The sequence below is a fragment of the Equus quagga genome, chromosome 16 (genome assembly GCF_021613505.1).
Source record: "Equus quagga isolate Etosha38 chromosome 16, UCLA_HA_Equagga_1.0, whole genome shotgun sequence".
Taxonomy (NCBI): domain Eukaryota; kingdom Metazoa; phylum Chordata; class Mammalia; order Perissodactyla; family Equidae; genus Equus; species Equus quagga.
Window position 1 is genome coordinate 16,835,515 of NC_060282.1, and position 16,610 is coordinate 16,852,124.

Here is a 16,610-nt window from a genome sequence, read left to right on the forward strand (position 1 = left end):
AGTGGGATGAGCATCTCCTGTCCAGCACTGCAGTTGGGGAGGGTCCAGCTAGTAAATAGTATATGTGAAAGCACCTTTCACATAGTAGCTGCTCATTAAATATCAGCTGACTGTGATAGGCTCATTATATCGATCTGTCCTTATAATGTTTATCTAATTCACTATCACGATTATTAGCTATTGGGGCAAGAAGTTCAGCAAAAATCTTGACTAGGCTTCCCAGATCCCAAGTTTATGAATGTTTAGACAATAACGGTCTTAACACTACGTAGAAAAGAAATTAAGTAAGTTAATACTATCAGAAACATTGTCTGTTTAATAGTATTTGCTCTTACAGCACTTTCGAGAAGCTTGTTTACACACTTTTGTGGTGAGAATTTTTACATCGTCATTAAAGCCAGCACCTTTTAAACCTAGCTCATTACTATATATGCATTTGAAAAACACAAGTCCTTTTTTTGTTGTTAAAATGTATAGTGAATACTTGCCAGCTCAGCCTTTTAATGAATTCAAACTGGCCTTCCCAGTTAATTAAAATTCTTTACCTCGTGGGGGCTGTTTCTGTAGTTTCTCCAAATGATATTTATCATTTGTTTGCCTGCAACATTATAGCAATAATTACTAGTGATTAAGAAAAGCATTCTCTTCTGCTACCCATTCTTTCGTGGCCTCAGGGGTCCTTGTCACCCTCCTGTGTCCTGATCGAAGTGGTTGGAAATATGTCTGGGATGGGTGTTAGACCTAAAACTCCGAGGTTATTAAAAGGGAAGCATGTGGGGGATATTTCAGCTTCATGCTTGAGTGGTGGTAATTAGCTGGGAGGCCCTTGCTGTGTTCTCGGAGCTCCGGGGAGAACAGAACTGCTGTGAGAATGGGAGGAGAGCAGGTGTCTGCTTATCCCCTCATGGACCCTCCAGGTTCCTGACAATGTTCCAAAGGGCACGGATCTCCGCCATGGAAGGGTCTTCGGAAATGGGAATGTCCAAGGGTGATCCCTTTTCCTGTTTCAGATGATGCTCTTCTCATTCCCAGCTTATTTTTGGATGATTTGGGCTTCTGAGGTGGGGCCAGTATTGGGCAGTGATTTGATCACGAACAGTTGTGTGTATCTTCCTAACTATGCCTTCTCCACCAGTTGTAGAGAAAGACCCTTAGAACCGGGCAGCAGTGTTCAAGCTGCAAACCTCTTGTAGTCGTGAAATTTGAAATTTCCTTGCATGTCTCTGATAAGGTAAAAGAATTATGATGAACATCTTTATTAGATTTATTGTCAACAGCTACATTCTCTAACTTATATGATAATGCCATAAAGGAAGCCCTAAAAAGACAGAAGAATCATAGAATGTTATGAGAAGGAAGAGACCCCATAGGGAAAGTTTCTCGGGCAATTCTTACTATGTGCAGTGAAATTGGGGATGCACTGTCCTACTCCCAGCTGGAATTAATCGACCACCTCTAAACTCTCAAACCTGTCTCACCTCCTTTACTTATCTAACTTGTGTATAAATCTTCTTTGAGGGCAAGTTCAGACTTCCCTGGTTTCGTGTTCCCGTAGCAACCTTCACCCCAGGGTTCAGCAGATGTTTGTATAAATGAACGAATGAGCAAGTGCATCCATCCGAAACATAGCCAGGAAAACCAGCCCTGTAATTGTTAGGGTCGGATCACCCCTTCACTTGAAGACCCATCAGAAGAAAGCTGCTTTGGGTGAAGAAGCTGAGGCCCAAATGTGAGACGCACATTGCATTCCTGCCAGGATATGAGTGGAGAGGACCACCTGTTTCCTGCAGGCCCCGGCATGAAACAGCAGCTGGGGCAAGGCCAAGGGTTTGCAAATGGTCACGTCCCCTCCCTCCTGCCTTCTGTGGGCTTAGTGCTCATCTTCCTGTACCAAGTCCCCCACCAGCCCATCCTCATCGGAGCCCTGTGCTCTGCTTCCCCCTTCCTGTGGGAGAAGGCCCCCCTCGGGGTTGCATCCCCCACCCCAGCCTACTCAGGCATCTCACCCCCGTACATTTCTCACTCGGATTGGCTGTCAGTATCTTTAATGTCACCCTCGGAAACCTCCCTTGATCCTATTTCCTTCTCTAGTTACCACCCCATTTCCTGTTCTCTTTCACAGAAAAGATTCTTGGGACGGATTGGATTAATAAATAAGATCATTTTAAAATCTAGCCATCTTAATCTAAACTCTGTTTGAGAGAGCAGGACAGCTCTTTACAAAAGCATGAACAAGTGCACTTATTTCTTATCATGATAGTCCTGGAGCCTGGTGCTTGCTTCTGTGGCCTTAGCGGAGCCACACTTTCCTGATCTTTTGGGGTGAATGTCTTATTTGCTGGGTCGTTGCGATGTTAAAGTGGAGGACCGTGTAAGGTACAGGGCACACAGGAGAAGATTAAAAAATAATTCATTCCTTAGCCGTTTCCATGGATGCCGGAGGAAAGTCTCACGTTAGTTCAGAGTTTTATACTTTTGAATTTTAAATGGTGTAAGCAAGTCCCGAAAGATGAAATTGGGAGAGTCCGTTGCTTGGCTCCCAGCCCATAGCAACTGCTTCCTCTAAAGAGGCTCTCTGGCCAGTGCAAGGTCATGACAGGGCAAAGAGGCCCAGGTGCCAAGATGTGAGGCAGCCCCTTTCAAGGGAGCCGTCTCCAATGGTGGTGGTGCTCAGATGCTTTCTGTTGGTTGTATGGGGATACTGGGAGACTCTTGGTCTTCGAGATCCGAGGCTCTGAGTGGACCTCTGGGTGCATTTCCTCAGTGAGGATCGTGAAGCCTCAGTGACCACAGCTAAATGAACAGAGAGGGCTCTCGGGCAAATAAAGCTTAATTTGTCATAGCTGTCGGAATGATCGTGTCACATTGGCTGCCCTTTGGAAAACTTTTTGGAGGTAAGCTCCCTGAGTTCATAACCTTTATTACATTTTCCCAGTATTTGGAGTCTCAAAACGTGTAATGAAAAGGAAAGAGAAAGAAATCTGGCAATAGCTGCAATTAAATCCGGGAACTGTATCCAAGGCTGCTTTGTACTTTGTGCTCAGAGCCGAGGAGCCTGGCAAACAGACCTTCTAACCTTTGTGTCTTTTTTTTTTTTGTTTTGCTGAGGAAGATTTGTCGTGAGCTAACGTCCGTTGCCAATCCTCTTCTTTTTTTGTTTTTTTTTGGTTTGAGGAAGATTAGCCCTGAGCTAACATCTGTGCCAATCTTCCTCTTTTTGCTTGAGGAACATTGTTGCTGAGCTGACATCTGTGCCAATCTTCCTCTATATTTTTGTAGGTGGCACACCTCCACAGCATGGTTGGTGAGTGGAGTGGGTCTGTGCCCGGGCTCTGAACCCACGAACCCGGGCCGCCAAAGCAGAGCATGTGGAACTTTAACCATTTGGCCGTGGGGCTGGGCTCCTAACCTTTGTGTCTTTTAACCTTAGAAAGCTGGATGTTCAAGACCTTCCTCAGAGACTCATTCAGAAAGCCTGGTCTAGGTACAGGGTGTTTTATTTGGCCTGGGTGAGAATATTGAAACGAGGTAACTTTCTTACTATTTTGTTTAGCAATGAGATGGAAAGCGCAATAACAGTCTAATACAGTAGAAATCAGGGAGCCATAAATTGAGTCGAGTTCTCCTGGAAATAGGGCAGTTGCATCAGAGAGAGTAACAGCTCAGGATATCTGTGCAACAGCAATGATTGAGCACCTGCTGTCTACCAGATCTTCCCCTGCTATGGAAGGTGCAAAGATGGAGATGAATAAGCCACTCTCCTTAACCCCAGGCAATTTAGTGTGGCAGATGGGAGATAACCTGAAAGCTGCTAGTTAGAGCAGATGACTGGGCGGTAAGGATTTTCTTGTGCTCTGGATGGCATTGCATGAGGTGGGTGTTACAGGAACGAAGGTGTTTGGGCATTTCCGGGGATATGTCAAGCGTTACAGATTTTTCTTAAATTGAATTACAAAGATAAATTTATGGCTGAGCTTTGTAGCAAAGAAGTCCCAAGTTTTCTTTACCCTCGAGGACCGCAGCCATGCCCCTAGGACTAGATGCGGTCTCCCTGTTATCTGAGAGGGAGAGCACAACCAGCGGCTTCTCTGGGCATCCTCTCACCTCACGAGTTTATTTTCCAAGGGAAACTAGAGTCGCTCTGTCCTGTGACTTGTTCTCTGCGTTTCTCTTTTCCTCCTTTTGTCAGTCTTCTCTGAGCTTTTTATCCCCAAAGTGAGGTTTACGTCTAGGAGGAAAGAGAGAGGAGGGAAGTGATATCTGGAGGGTGAATAGGGAGAGGCTGGAGTGCCTTGAGTGCCGGGCTCCAAGCTAGGCAGTCAGCATTAACTGAGAAAAACCCAGGGAGAATGTGAGGTGTTCCCTTTTAGTAGACAAGGAAACAAGAGTCAGGAGAGTTCATTATTTTGTAAAACCAAAAAGTTCATTAAGACTTTTAAAAAAAATCACTTGCTTTTTTTTTTAAGGTCATCACATAGAACAGCTCTTCTCAAACTCTAACATGCCTAGGAATCACCTGAGATCTTGTAAAATTCAGGTTCTGACTCATCACATCTTTGGTGGGGCCCAGCATGCTGCGTTTCTCTCAAGCTCCTGGGTGATGCTGATGCTGTTGAGCGAGGGACCACACTTTGGATAGCAAGGGCATGGACTGTACATCTGCTAGTTGTGGTGGTGGTTGTTTTTAGCAACGAGAGAAAAAGGATTTAGACCAAGGAGATTTGAAGGTTTGCTGTTCTCGTCAGCTGATCACAAAAATCAGGCTGGTGACTTTTATTTTCCACTTGTCATACCCCCTTTGGTGAGAGGTGTGTCCTTGGTGACAAGATTGAGATCTCTTCATATTTGTAAATATTTATACAGTGTGGTTTGAGAGGATAAAGAAGAAAAGCATGAAGAAACATAGGGGGAATTGGTACTTTTATATCTCTCATTTTAACTAAGGACTAGTTTATATATTCTTCTTACTGGTCTCAAAGGAAGTTGCCTAGAGAAGGTCATTGATTGCTATTTTGTCATTTTGACTAATTTATATATATTTTTTTCACTTTTTTTTGAGGAAGATTAGCCCTAAGCTAACATCTGTTGCCAATCCTCCTCTTTTTGCTGAGGAAGACTGGCCCCGAGCTAACATCCATGCCCATCTTCCTCTACTTTCTTTATATGTGGGACCCCTGCCACAGCATGGCTTGATAAGCAGTGCATAGGTCATACCCGGGATCCAAACCAGTGAACCCTGGGCCGCCGAAGCAGAACGTGCAAACTTAAATGGCTGTGCCACCAGACTGGCCCCTTGACTCATTTATATTTTCATACATAAATTTAGATTTGGATCGCAACTTGAAGGATGAGAGAAGTAATTAATTAATTCCTTTGGAAGCTGCTTCCACTTCATCATTGTGGGCTTTGCTCAGATCTTTTGGGGAAGCTTTTCTAGAACCACCATCAGAACTTTACACTGTATCAAATTAGAATCAACAAACATTATTTTAAAAACAATTTATTATGGTAAGTTTTTGCCCACTGAGAGCGGACCTAATTTTTCTTCTTAGAAATAGGCGTCAGAGCCGAGACTGAGGACCAGGGTGGCTGACAAAGCTGTTCGGCACTGTTTATGATCAGAAGGAGGGTTTGGCTGTGACGTTGGAGGACTGCTTTTCTTCGTTTACGTATAAACCTAATTCTGGATGCCGTTGTCAAATATTCGTTCCCAAAAAGTTTTGACCCACAATAGGTGTATTAGAGCGTTGGCTCCTAAGACCACCACCACCACTGGGTTGGAGAAATTTCCAGTTTTTAGCAAGACCCATCTTATTTTACTGACTTTTGTTTGTGGTGTGTGTGTGCTGATAAAAGGCAGCTTGCAGTCGTGCTCCTTACCCTTTGTCCTCGATTTGTTTGCTTTCTGTTAAAACCAAACCACATGGGCAACCACCACCACAAGCAAACTTGAGCTCTCTGTTATCCCAGGGAGTGGGTAGGCGGGCGGTGATGAGAGCCTTAGCTTGGCCCCCACGCTTTTGGAGGACAGTGGGTTTTATTCCGTAAGCATAAGAGTCACCCGAGGGCACCACGGGCTCGGATCTGTTGTAGGAGGTTGACTAGGGCGTGGTGCTGAAAATAGTTTGAGCTGTGGAGAGACGGAAGCCGACAGACCTGAGGGCTTTCATGATAAGAACCCAAGAGGTGGCTTTGGTGGGGGCGAAGTGGATAGTATGGGGCGAAAGATGTCATAGGCCAGAGATGGTAAGCTTGGGGATGAGTGAGGGCCTGGGAAGAGTTGATTAGGACTCGAGGCCAGGTGCCTGGTGAGGCTCCGAGGAAAGCAGAGTGATGAGAGGGGTAATGCCCGCCTGGCCAGGACGGGATCTGATCTGCACAGAGGTGTTGGGACCCTGTTGTGTAGACTCTGCCTTTGCTTTTTCCATGTGTACATGTCCTTCAGTGTCTGAAAGGGCTCACCTGTTGTGAAATCAGTGTGTTTGTTGACTCTCGAAGTAAAGAACATTTTGTATCATTGGGGAAGTTCTTGGGTCAAGGTAGTGACCTTTGCTCTGTGCTGTCCTCAGGGCCCCCAGCTGTGGCAGCCTGCCTGGAATCAGAGTCCAGGAGAACTGGCCTGTGCCTGTTCCCGGGCTTCCTTGCCATTGACTCAGCTCCTGGTGTTTGTCAGATGCTTTAGGCTCAAGGGCAAAGCCTTGGGGTGCTGGCTGATGAAATGTTTAAGCGCCACCGCTAGTTACCATTTTCCTTTTCTTATACAACTGTATCTTTGGCTCCGAGTGTGCTTGGCAGCTTTGTCTTGGTGATGATGCTGTGTTAAAATGTGTATTTAAGAACACATTGGTGGGTGGCAGAACATTGCAACATACAAAGCAGGTTCTGGAGCGCCATGGCCAAACATTGCCAGAACGATGAACGTTAGGAGAAACAGGATTTGTTGACTTGGGTTCCAGCTTTAAATGTTGATGATAGCAGAGCCAACTGCTAGTTTTCTTTTTTTGATACCAGATTTTGTGCAAAGCACTTTATGTGCATTATTTTGTTTATTCCTTACAACTGCCTTGTAGGTAAGGACCACTTTACAGAGGAGAGAATTCAGGCCTGTTGGGGCCATGAAGCTTGTTCCAGGTCGCAGAGCTAGTAAGTAGTGTTTCTGGAACTGGAACTCAGATTTTTCTGACTCCAAAGCCTGTGCTCTCGACCAGCACCGCTCAAACTTTAAAGTCCCTGTGCATCACCTGGGGTCCTGCTGAAATGCAGACTGTGATGTATGCCTGGAGTGGGCTCCCAGGACTTGCTGCTTGTTTCTGGGCCCCACTGTGTAGCAAGTGTCCACACCGTCTGGTGTATGGCTTAATTTCTTTGAGTCTCACTTCCAATATTTGCAAACCGAGGAGATCAATAATTATTTGCCCCTCCTTCCTAAGAATTGCTGTGAGACCTGAGATCGTGAATGTGAAATCTTTGTAAATCAAAACAATGAAAAATATCAGTGGCCTCTCACATCCTCTTTTTCCTTCCAGTCCTTTCTCTTCCTCTTCTTCCAGTTCTTTCCCTCTGCTCCTGTTCCAAACCCATGTCATCTTTCTCCCTGTGTGGTTGCCAGCCATCTGTGTAATTTGGCCCACTTGTCTGTTGATGACTTTGTTGATGCGTGGCTTGTCAAGAGGAGTGGAGGCCTCGCATTTAACCCAACAGCATCGGATGGGGTTAGAGTGGGGCCTTCAGGGTCCACGGCCTCTTTGGGCCCTGGGGGTAAATAGCTCACTTCTGAAGGTGATCTTGTGCAGAGAAGGTGGAGGAAGGTTTCCTTTCCCTGGTCATAATTCCTGGGATGTTTATTAAACGTCTTGGATCTAGGCGGTTTAAGCAATTAAATGGGGAATCCTATTTCATGGAGCAGATGAGGTATTTCAAGGGAGCCTCAGACAGGACTCAGAAAGCAGGAGGACATGCGTTTAGCTTGGTCTTCCCATATCTGTCCTCACCCAGTCACTTCTTTGAAGGGTGAACCAACAGCCACTGTGCCGTAGGCTCTATTTAAGAAGGTGTTATGTGTGTAATATGTTTTAAAAAGATTACAGATAAAACAATGAAGATGAAACCTTGTGGCTGCTCAGAAAGGGAGGGTTGTAGGTGTTTGCGTGTAGTTGTTCGGAGACCCCTCATTCTTCCTGGGTGTTGGGGGAGGCCCGGCTGTGTGGTGTCTGGGAGAAAGGACCCCCTTGTCATGCAGGCCGAGGAGAGGGCTGTGTCTCTCTGTGTTGGGATGGAAACTCTACCTGCCCAGCCTCCACCAGGATGCGAGGCCACCTACGTTGGAAGCTCTTGACTGTCTCAGCGACCAGGAATGTGGGAACTTGTGCTTGGGGTCTGTTTTAGGGAGGGGCTTACACAAAATGCAGCTACAGTGGAGTTCAGTGGCCAGATTCTGGGCTCCAGAGTCAGGTGCCCTTAGAGCTAAGCACCCACCTCTAGCCTTTCTTAGCTGTGTAATGTAATCTCTACTCTCTTACTCACAAATTAAGTGACTTAATCTCCCTGGGCCTCAGTTTCCTCATCTATAAAATGGGGATGATAATAGCACCTACTCACAAGGTTGTTGGAAGGATTAAAATGAATTAACGTCTGTACAGAACTTATGGCTGGGCCTGGCCCGTGAGTGCTTGGTGTGCGTGAGCTCTCATTACTAATTCATTGCCCTCCTTGCCCCCTGGACCCTCATGGTGCAGAAAACTTTCCTGTAGATAGTCTGCGATTCCGTGACATCTGTGCGTGTTGCTTTCGGAGTGGGCCGTGGTGTAATGGGACTTGAAGTGCAGACTTTGGAGCGCGACACTACTTGGGTTCGAATCCCAGGTTTACCCACATTTGGCAAATTCTCTTTGCCTCAGTCTCCCCATCTTTAAAACTGGGGGTGGGTGGGTAACATAAGACTTGCCTCGGAGGGTTGCCGTGAGGATTAAATGAAATTGTGTCAAGTGCTTCTCACGGTTTCTGGCCCATCATAGGCCTTCAGTCAGTGGAAGCTATTAGTCTGTGCTGCCAGTAATTTCCATCCTCTGTAAAGTGCTCTCCTCAGTGGGGAAAGAACCCTCTTTGGGGCTGGGGCTGTTGACTTTGGCATCCTAAAAGCCTCCTTGTACGGGACAGTGGACTTGAAGCCCTGGCTTCTCAGGGTTCTGCCATCGGTATCTTCCTGCCCTTTTCCGGAGCCTCTGCCATGGGGGCCTGTGGGGGATGGTGGTGGAGGGTCCTGCTGGGCTCCCCTGCAGTTCCGGGTTCCTCAGACGGGGCGAGCTGTGGGGAGCAAGAGACGGAGACTTCCTGCTAATCAGAGTCATAAATGCCAGCCTGGGGCTGGGTAAGCATCCTGCTGCTGGTTTGTGTCGCTGGAGTTAGTGTCCTGTGGTGGTGGTTTAATTGGAAGAGATAATTGGTGCTGTGTTCTGGGGAACATGATCCGAGAGGGAGGAGACCAGGGGCAGTAGACTGATGTCTTGGAGTTCAGACTGCAGACTGTGGCAGGAAGCACCCTCTTCCTCCTGCCAAGCTTTTAGCTTCTGCTGCTCTTAGTGACCTGGTCTGTACTTTGCATCATCCCTCATGTTCTATCATAGGGAAATTCTTATAGGAAATAGCGACGTCACTGTTGTCTGTTGACAGTGCAGCTCACGTTGTTTCCCTGTGCTTCTTTCCCCGGCTCCCTGTGTATGTTCCGACACCTAGGCTGGCGCCTGGGGCCTTTCACCCTCCTACCTGACCTGCCTCTCCTTGCATCACACCCCACACGACCGTCCCTGAGGGACCCACAGCGCTGCTCAGGCTCTGATCCCAGTCTGCACTCTCCACAAATTCTTCCTGGTGTCCTCTGTCCCTGTTTTCCTGGTCCCCTGTCACCCCTGCCCCTTGGCTGTGGCTCTGTGTTAGGGAGGAGGAGTTGAGAATAGGGATTTGCAATCTGATTGTCCTGTTTTGAATCCTGGCCCCGACACAGTCTCATTTTGTGACCTTGGATAGGTGACTTAACCTCTGTGAGCCTCAGTCGCCTCTCTTATGAAGTCAGGGTGCCTGCCTTGTCAGGTTGTGGAGAAGGGGAAGTGTCAAGGGCCCAGCGCATGTAGTGGGGCTCAGTAAGTGTAGCTGATGTGATGATTATGCTCTCATTTCTCCCTGATAGCCAACCCTCGTCCTTCGAGTGCCAACTAACTAACTTAACCAGTTGTAGATAGTTTAGAGGCACAGCTCAGAGGCACCGTGAAGACCCCCAAGGTCAGAGGTGCCAGGGAGTAGGAGATGATAAGCACAGCCCCACTTTCTCTTTTAAGAGCCGGGTGGCAGCCTCTTGAGGCCCTGGAAGTTCTTCTCTGTGTAGACTTTGGCACGGGCCCTGCAGCTGCTTCCCAGTAAGTGGGAACGTGCGGAGGACTCTGGGAGTGAAGCAGCATCCCGTGACAGCCTCACTTCTGCCCCGTGGGCGCAGGCGGGGAGCAAACTGCTGGCTGCTCAGCTCCAGTGACCAGGAGGTGCCTCGGAGACCTTTCTTGGCACCAGGGCAGCGTACATCAGACTCTGTGACAGTCACCATGGAGATGCCATCCTTGCTTCCTTTTCACCTGTCTGCCGGAGCAGAGGCTGGGCTCATGGCCAGAGGAAGAAGCCTGCAACCAGATACACCAGACGGAACTTGCAGGGGCACTCTGATCTGTCCTTGCTGAGCTTTGGTTGTTTCTAACCACCCCATCCTGTGACGACCAGGTACATAGCATCTCTTTCCCGAGGCAGGTGGGGTACCTCCCAGCAAACTGCCTTATGGAATGGAATCTCACTGGGTCCTCCCCCAACCCTGTGCCCCCTTGCTTTGTGGCTGAGATTGCTAATTTCTAGACTTAATGCTTCTCAAGGTCCTTTTGAGTGGGGCTGCCTTGACTATGGGATCGTTTTTTAGCTCAAGCATCCTGGCAGGAAAGGCAGCTGAGAAGCTGTCCGTGGGCAGGACTGGCTCAGCACTGTGCATGTGGAATGTTCCCAAGAAAAGAACTAGTGAAACATTAGAATGGCTCTGTGTTGTAAGGGAGAATTCTCCCGGAAGACCCACGCACCCACAACTTCCTCTCCCGTAGCCCTTCAGGTTCACTGTCGTCTTGCTTTTGTCTGGTCCCTTCATTCGTTCGCATCATCATCCTTGTCAGCGTGGTGCTGTGCTTAAAAGACCTGGCCTTGGGGTCATCCTTAGGTTTGAATTGCAGTCTGCACAGTACTCTGTTACACACACTACATGCCCGTGATGCTTAAGCCGAAGTCATAGCCTATGGAAAAGTGGCCTGATAAGCCAACGGGGAGGTGCAGGGAGGTGGTGGGGATCTTGCACCATGTACTCCTGTTCTCTGGATGGCTTGGGTGGAAGCATTGCCGTGTGTGAGGGCTTGCTCATGGAAATGGATGTGTGGCCTCTCCGTTCTGCAGCAGTGCCTGGGAGTCTGCTCATCGAGAAATAAAAGCAACTCGATGTGTTTAAAGAAGGCAGTGTAGCCACACTGGCAGCTGGAGCATTTAAGCCCCTTTCACGTGATTCTCAAAGCTGCAGTTTTTGTGTGTGGGGTGTCTTCACTGGCTGCCCCTTTCTGAGCCAGGGCTGGGCTGCCTCTGGGGGTAGAGTCGCCTCACAAGCAGATGGCCTGTACCAGCTGAACTTCGCTGTGAAAGCCGCCTGTGTTGGAGAACTGAAAGTCTGTGTCCGAAAGTGCTGGTCTATCGAAAGTTTCAGCTTTTGTCATCCTTAAGTTGTCAACCGCGCACTCGTTTCTCTGGACTGGAATCCTGCCTGTAAGAATGAGTCAGAATTATTGTGACAGGTTCAGTGCAAAGATTAAAAGGATTCTGCTACCTGCCAAGAAAGCCTTGCTCTTGTGGAGGGCTTTACGTTTTGTATTGCATTCTACGATTTAACTCACGTTCCTTAACCTAGAATCTTACAGGATCGGGAGAGAGTCCCACTTTACAGGTGAGCACACTGAGGCTTAGAAAAATCCTTTCTGGAGTCACGTAACTAGCAGGAGGCAGAGCCAGAACACGAGTTGATATGCCCAACAAAGATGGCAACGCAGTGGCTTCTCATTCACTCTCCTCTCTGGCTCCCAAGCCCAGAGTCCTGCCCAGAAAACCATTTCCCTGAAAAGGGATGATTTGCATATATGGATCTGAAATCCACACACCTGACAGATCTGGGGCCGTGTGCCACTGGGGTCTGTCGCTGGGGAAATGTGGGCATGTTGTTGAAAGCGTTTATCTGTGAAACACGTACAATGAGCTGAGCATCAGGAAGTTTCCAGGCATTTGCCAGACATCTGCCACTTGTAACGTGAAGGGTAGCAAACAGCTTTGTGTGTCAGCCTCATTCATTCCCGTGCCCACACCGCCCTGCTCTGGGCCAGTCCACCTCTCTGGGTCGGCTTCCTGTCGTCTCCTCCAGCCATCTGCTGGTTGGTCCATTCATCTGAGTGGATGTTTATTTCAGCACCATTGGCGTACTGGCACGGGACAGGGATGTTCGACCCTCCCATTTGCACCTGCAGCTCAGCCAAACCAAACTCCCTCCTCTTGATTTCCATGTCTGTTTGTGGAACTTCCAGTTGAGGTCACCTGGGCCCCAGATGTCAGACTTGCCTTCGATTCCTGGTCCTGCCTGTTTCGTCACTTTTGTGCTGTCAAGAGTAGATTCTGCTCTCTGCGGTTTTCTTTGCCCCTCTCTTTTATGTTCTTTATCACACCACCCCCTGAGTCTACACCGCTTTTGGTCATCTCCTCTCTGAACTCTGGTCCATGCCTCCGATCATTTCTCCTTTCACAACCTAGGCAGATAATCTTCACATAACGGCCCTGCCCTACTCAAAAAGATGGTGCGCTCTTGGATCTGAGCACAGAGCCATTGGGTTTGGAGCTCTTTTATAGCTCATATTAAATAGTGTGTGCACGCTCCTGTCTCTCCCACTCTGTGATCCAGTCCTTGAGAGCAGGGGCTGGCTTGTTCTTTTGTCCTTACAGGTCTTTGCACGGTGACAGGTCTTCTGGAATCTATGCATGAGTTCTGACTAGCGTGTTTAAATGGAGATTTCAAGTAAACCTCTCCCCTTTGTTTTAAGCCGGTTTAACCAGCGCTTATTAATGTACCCACGGGAAGCAGTGCGTGATGGCTCTGATGACCTGACAAGAAGAAAGGAGGCAATTTTCCCATCTTCCCAGGGAAGGGCAGGATGGCAACATATTTTAGAAGGCACTTCCGTGTTTTAGGTGCTCTTTGTTTTTTTAAACTAAATGCTTAAACTGGATGGTTAATTTTATAAATTTCACTCTTTGGGGCCAATTTGTTAATTCAGCGGAAGTTCATCGTGCAGATTAGTGGTTTTGGGAGAGGGTCAGGGCACCAAACTATTTTGGGTGCTGGATTTATTTATGTTTGGTGAAAAGGAAATGTGGTGTTGACAGAATTGAGCCTTGCTACGCTTTCCATAATCAACTCTTAATGGAAAATATCTGGGGAAATATCACCAATTTAATATATACGTATGAACACAAATCCATGCCGTTTTGTCTCCTGTGGTCTTTGTAAGAAGGATAAACACTTGTGTGAGTTCAGGTGACAACAGATGAAGGTGGAGTTAAACGTTTTCAGTAGGGTAACTGTAGCCTGTAACAGCCACATCGAGTAGTTTGGGGAATCGTTTATTGTCAGAATCCTTCAGATGAAACGGTTCTCAGGATTAGCTGTCACTTGACTGCTTCCTCTAATCTCCATGCCTTCAGCTCCTGGAAGGACTGATAAAGGCAAGTAGGTTGAGTTGGTCTTCCTTTGGTACAGGGTCGGGGTGGTTGTACTCTGAGGCCCCCTCCCCTTATTTTCTTGGGATGCTAGTTGAGGGGAGGGTCTTCTTCACTGAGAGAGTAAAGCCAGCTCATGGTAACATATCACCCGAGAGAAGCAAAACCCAACCCAAACCCGAAACCTGCAGTTGAGTGCCAAGAACCCACTGGAGGATCTTTGTGACTCTCCAAGGGTTTATGAGGATTTCTCTGGGAGAAGGGACAGGGAGGGTCGGTGATCCGAAGGGCAGTGCTACGGTGCTGTGGTGGCAGACACCTCTTCCCTGTTCCTGCCCCTGGGCCTGGCTTTCCAGCTCCAGTTTGGGGCCACCTGCCCTGCCCTAAGCTCCTCTCCCCGCCAGGGTGCTGACCCTTTGTACTTCACTCCCGAGACCACCCAGGGCTAACCAGGCCCAGTCATACAGGGTGCCTCAAACAAAACCTAAGGCCGTTAAATATTTAATTGAATTAATTCACGGCGGGGATATTGTGACTCATGTTGAAAACTAATCACCTGCCTTTTAATCTGGCCCTTAAAAAATAGGTCCCTAGTTAAACATTTAAAGGTCAGAGTCATGGTGGTTACAGGGGCGTCATTGTTTTCTTTCCTTGTGGGTTTGGGTGGGGAATGGGAAGAAAGGGGCGTGCGGGAAGGAAGATAGTTCGTTAGAAGTTGCCTTTGTGGGTGGAGGGGTTCCAGGTGATCAGAGTAGCTATATTTTTTTTCCTAACCTTCCCTTGCCTTGATTCTCCAGAGGGATGCCGGAAAGGGGCTGGAATGTGGGCGAGGATGGCCTTTGAACTAGACCATCAATAGGAGAAACCATATTCCCTGTCCAGTCATTCAAGATAGTGTTTCGTTTGCACTATCAGAGCTCGGTGAGGTGTTGAAATCCCATTGTTCTGCCTTTTAATTTAATTTTTCATGCAGGAAGAAGAAAAGATGTTTTAAAATTCTTGTGGCTTTTTCCTTCCTCAGAGTGTTATTGCTTTGCGTACACTGTGGCTGTTCTTGCCACTGTAACATCTGTCCTCGTACACTGGTTGGAGCCTCGCTTTATTACTTTGGTAATAACATTGGTTGACTTAAGTAGCTTTCTGGTGACTCCTAAAAAGGTCTTCACCCTATTCCATCTGATGGGATTTCAGGGGGGAGGAATTGAGGGCCTTGAGAGTGGAGGCTTATGGCCGACGTCGGGTTTATGTTGGTAAAAGACCAACTATGAAGTATTTTGAGCATCCACTGCGTGCATGCCAAGACCATGCCAGGCACCCTTGGGAGTTAGAGTCAGCCTGATGCCCTCCATCGATGCCTTATCTAGAAGGGAGGAGCAAAAGCAGAGTATCCCCTTTAGAAGATGGCGACGTTCCATTTTCCCAAGGACAGAAATGCCCAACTTTGGGTCTGAAGCCCTGACTTCCAACTGTCTTTGCATCTGTTGGAGGTGATGAGTGGGAGACAGTTGAAGCAGTGGAAAGAAGACAGTTGTGCTGTAATTTGTGTACTGTTACTCTCCCGCAGAAGCACAGGCCCACAGCTTACAGCTCTTTAGGGAGAAACGTCTGCCAGGATAACAGAGCGTCAGCGATGTGTTTGACTTGGTGCAAAACGACACATTTCCTGCATTACGTGGATTTTGGGCCACGTGACCTAGGATCCCTTCCAGTTCCCTGATTCTGAAACCTGTGATGCTTAGATCCAGCCAGCTAGAGATTTCAAAAAACTTTTTTTTTTTTTTTAACAAATCTGAAAAGGTAAGCCAAACCTATTTTGTGCAAAAAACCAAACCTATTTTGTGCACATTTGTTTGCATTCCCGTTGGTTTAATGACCACCTCCCTACCATCCGCCTACATATTTCCCAGTGATTTCTTCCTTCCTGTTTTCCATCATTTGGCAAATATTTTTTGAGGGCTGCACATGCTGGGTGCTGTGCAACAGACAGGAACCCCGCCTGCAAGAGACAAAAGTCAAGAAGCAATGGCAGGACAGTGTGGCGGGCTGTGATGGGCACAGAGATCGAGCAGAGAGGAGGTCCCTTGGAGGCAGGGAGCTCTGGAAGTGCCGCTCAGTCTGGGTGACACCCGGGCAGGGTCAAGAAGGAGCATAGAAGCCAGCAAGAAGGGCAGTGTCCCCCATGGAGGGAACGGTTTGTACAGAAGCGAGACAAGTGGCAGGGAGGTTGGAGCGTTCGGGAACTGCCAGGACGCCTGTCATCTCGAGCACACGTGTTGGCAGTTTGGTGCCGATTTTTGTTTTCCACAAAGACTCTCAGGTGCCAGTTTAAAAGAACATTCCCGGCTCTGCCTTTTTGTCTGTTCCCTTTAGTAGACGTCAACTCGATGAAATTCGGGTGAAAGCCTCCCGTGATTGCTAATTACCTCCCGTTAACCGTGCACAAGGAAATCTGAGAGAAACTTAGCAGACATCTGTCTGAATCATTTGGAGCAAAGCACTTCATCCGTACGTTTTCCAGCCATCATACCCCGAAACGTTATAAATCTCTTCTCATCTAATCATCTGAGGGTGTGCAAAAGTCATTGTTAAGCCCGAGATCGGATCACATGTGTTCCCCTTTAATTTGTGCCTTAGAACCGTATTTCAGCCTGCTTGTTCGTCATTGCTTTTGGATTTGTTTTCTTCTTTCTTGCTCCCTGTGTCCGGGGAAGGAAGGCTACTCTTCTCCTCCTGTGTTGGTGGCGCTGCAGATGAGTGGGCGCCTTCGCTGTGGAGGGCTGCTGGGTACC

At 47.9% G+C, this 16,610-nt stretch overlaps 1 protein-coding gene across 10 annotated transcripts in view; it reads left to right on the forward strand.

Annotated features, from left to right (window-relative positions):
- Window positions 1-16,610, forward strand: part of MTSS1 (MTSS I-BAR domain containing 1) — a 160,650-nt gene that overhangs the window by 83,250 nt on the left and 60,790 nt on the right. Inside the window, exon 1 of one of the 10 annotated variants that reach the window (XM_046642621.1) lies at window positions 2,837-2,894. The exons of 8 other annotated variants lie outside the window; for them this stretch is intronic. In XM_046642621.1, the coding sequence (XP_046498577.1) occupies window positions 2,852-2,894 (43 nt within the window). In that variant the 5' untranslated portion in view covers window positions 2,837-2,851. Of the gene's footprint in view, window positions 1-2,836; window positions 2,895-6,225; window positions 6,247-16,610 lie in introns of those variants that run through there. One more of the 10 variants, XM_046642623.1, reaches the window with a different exon arrangement.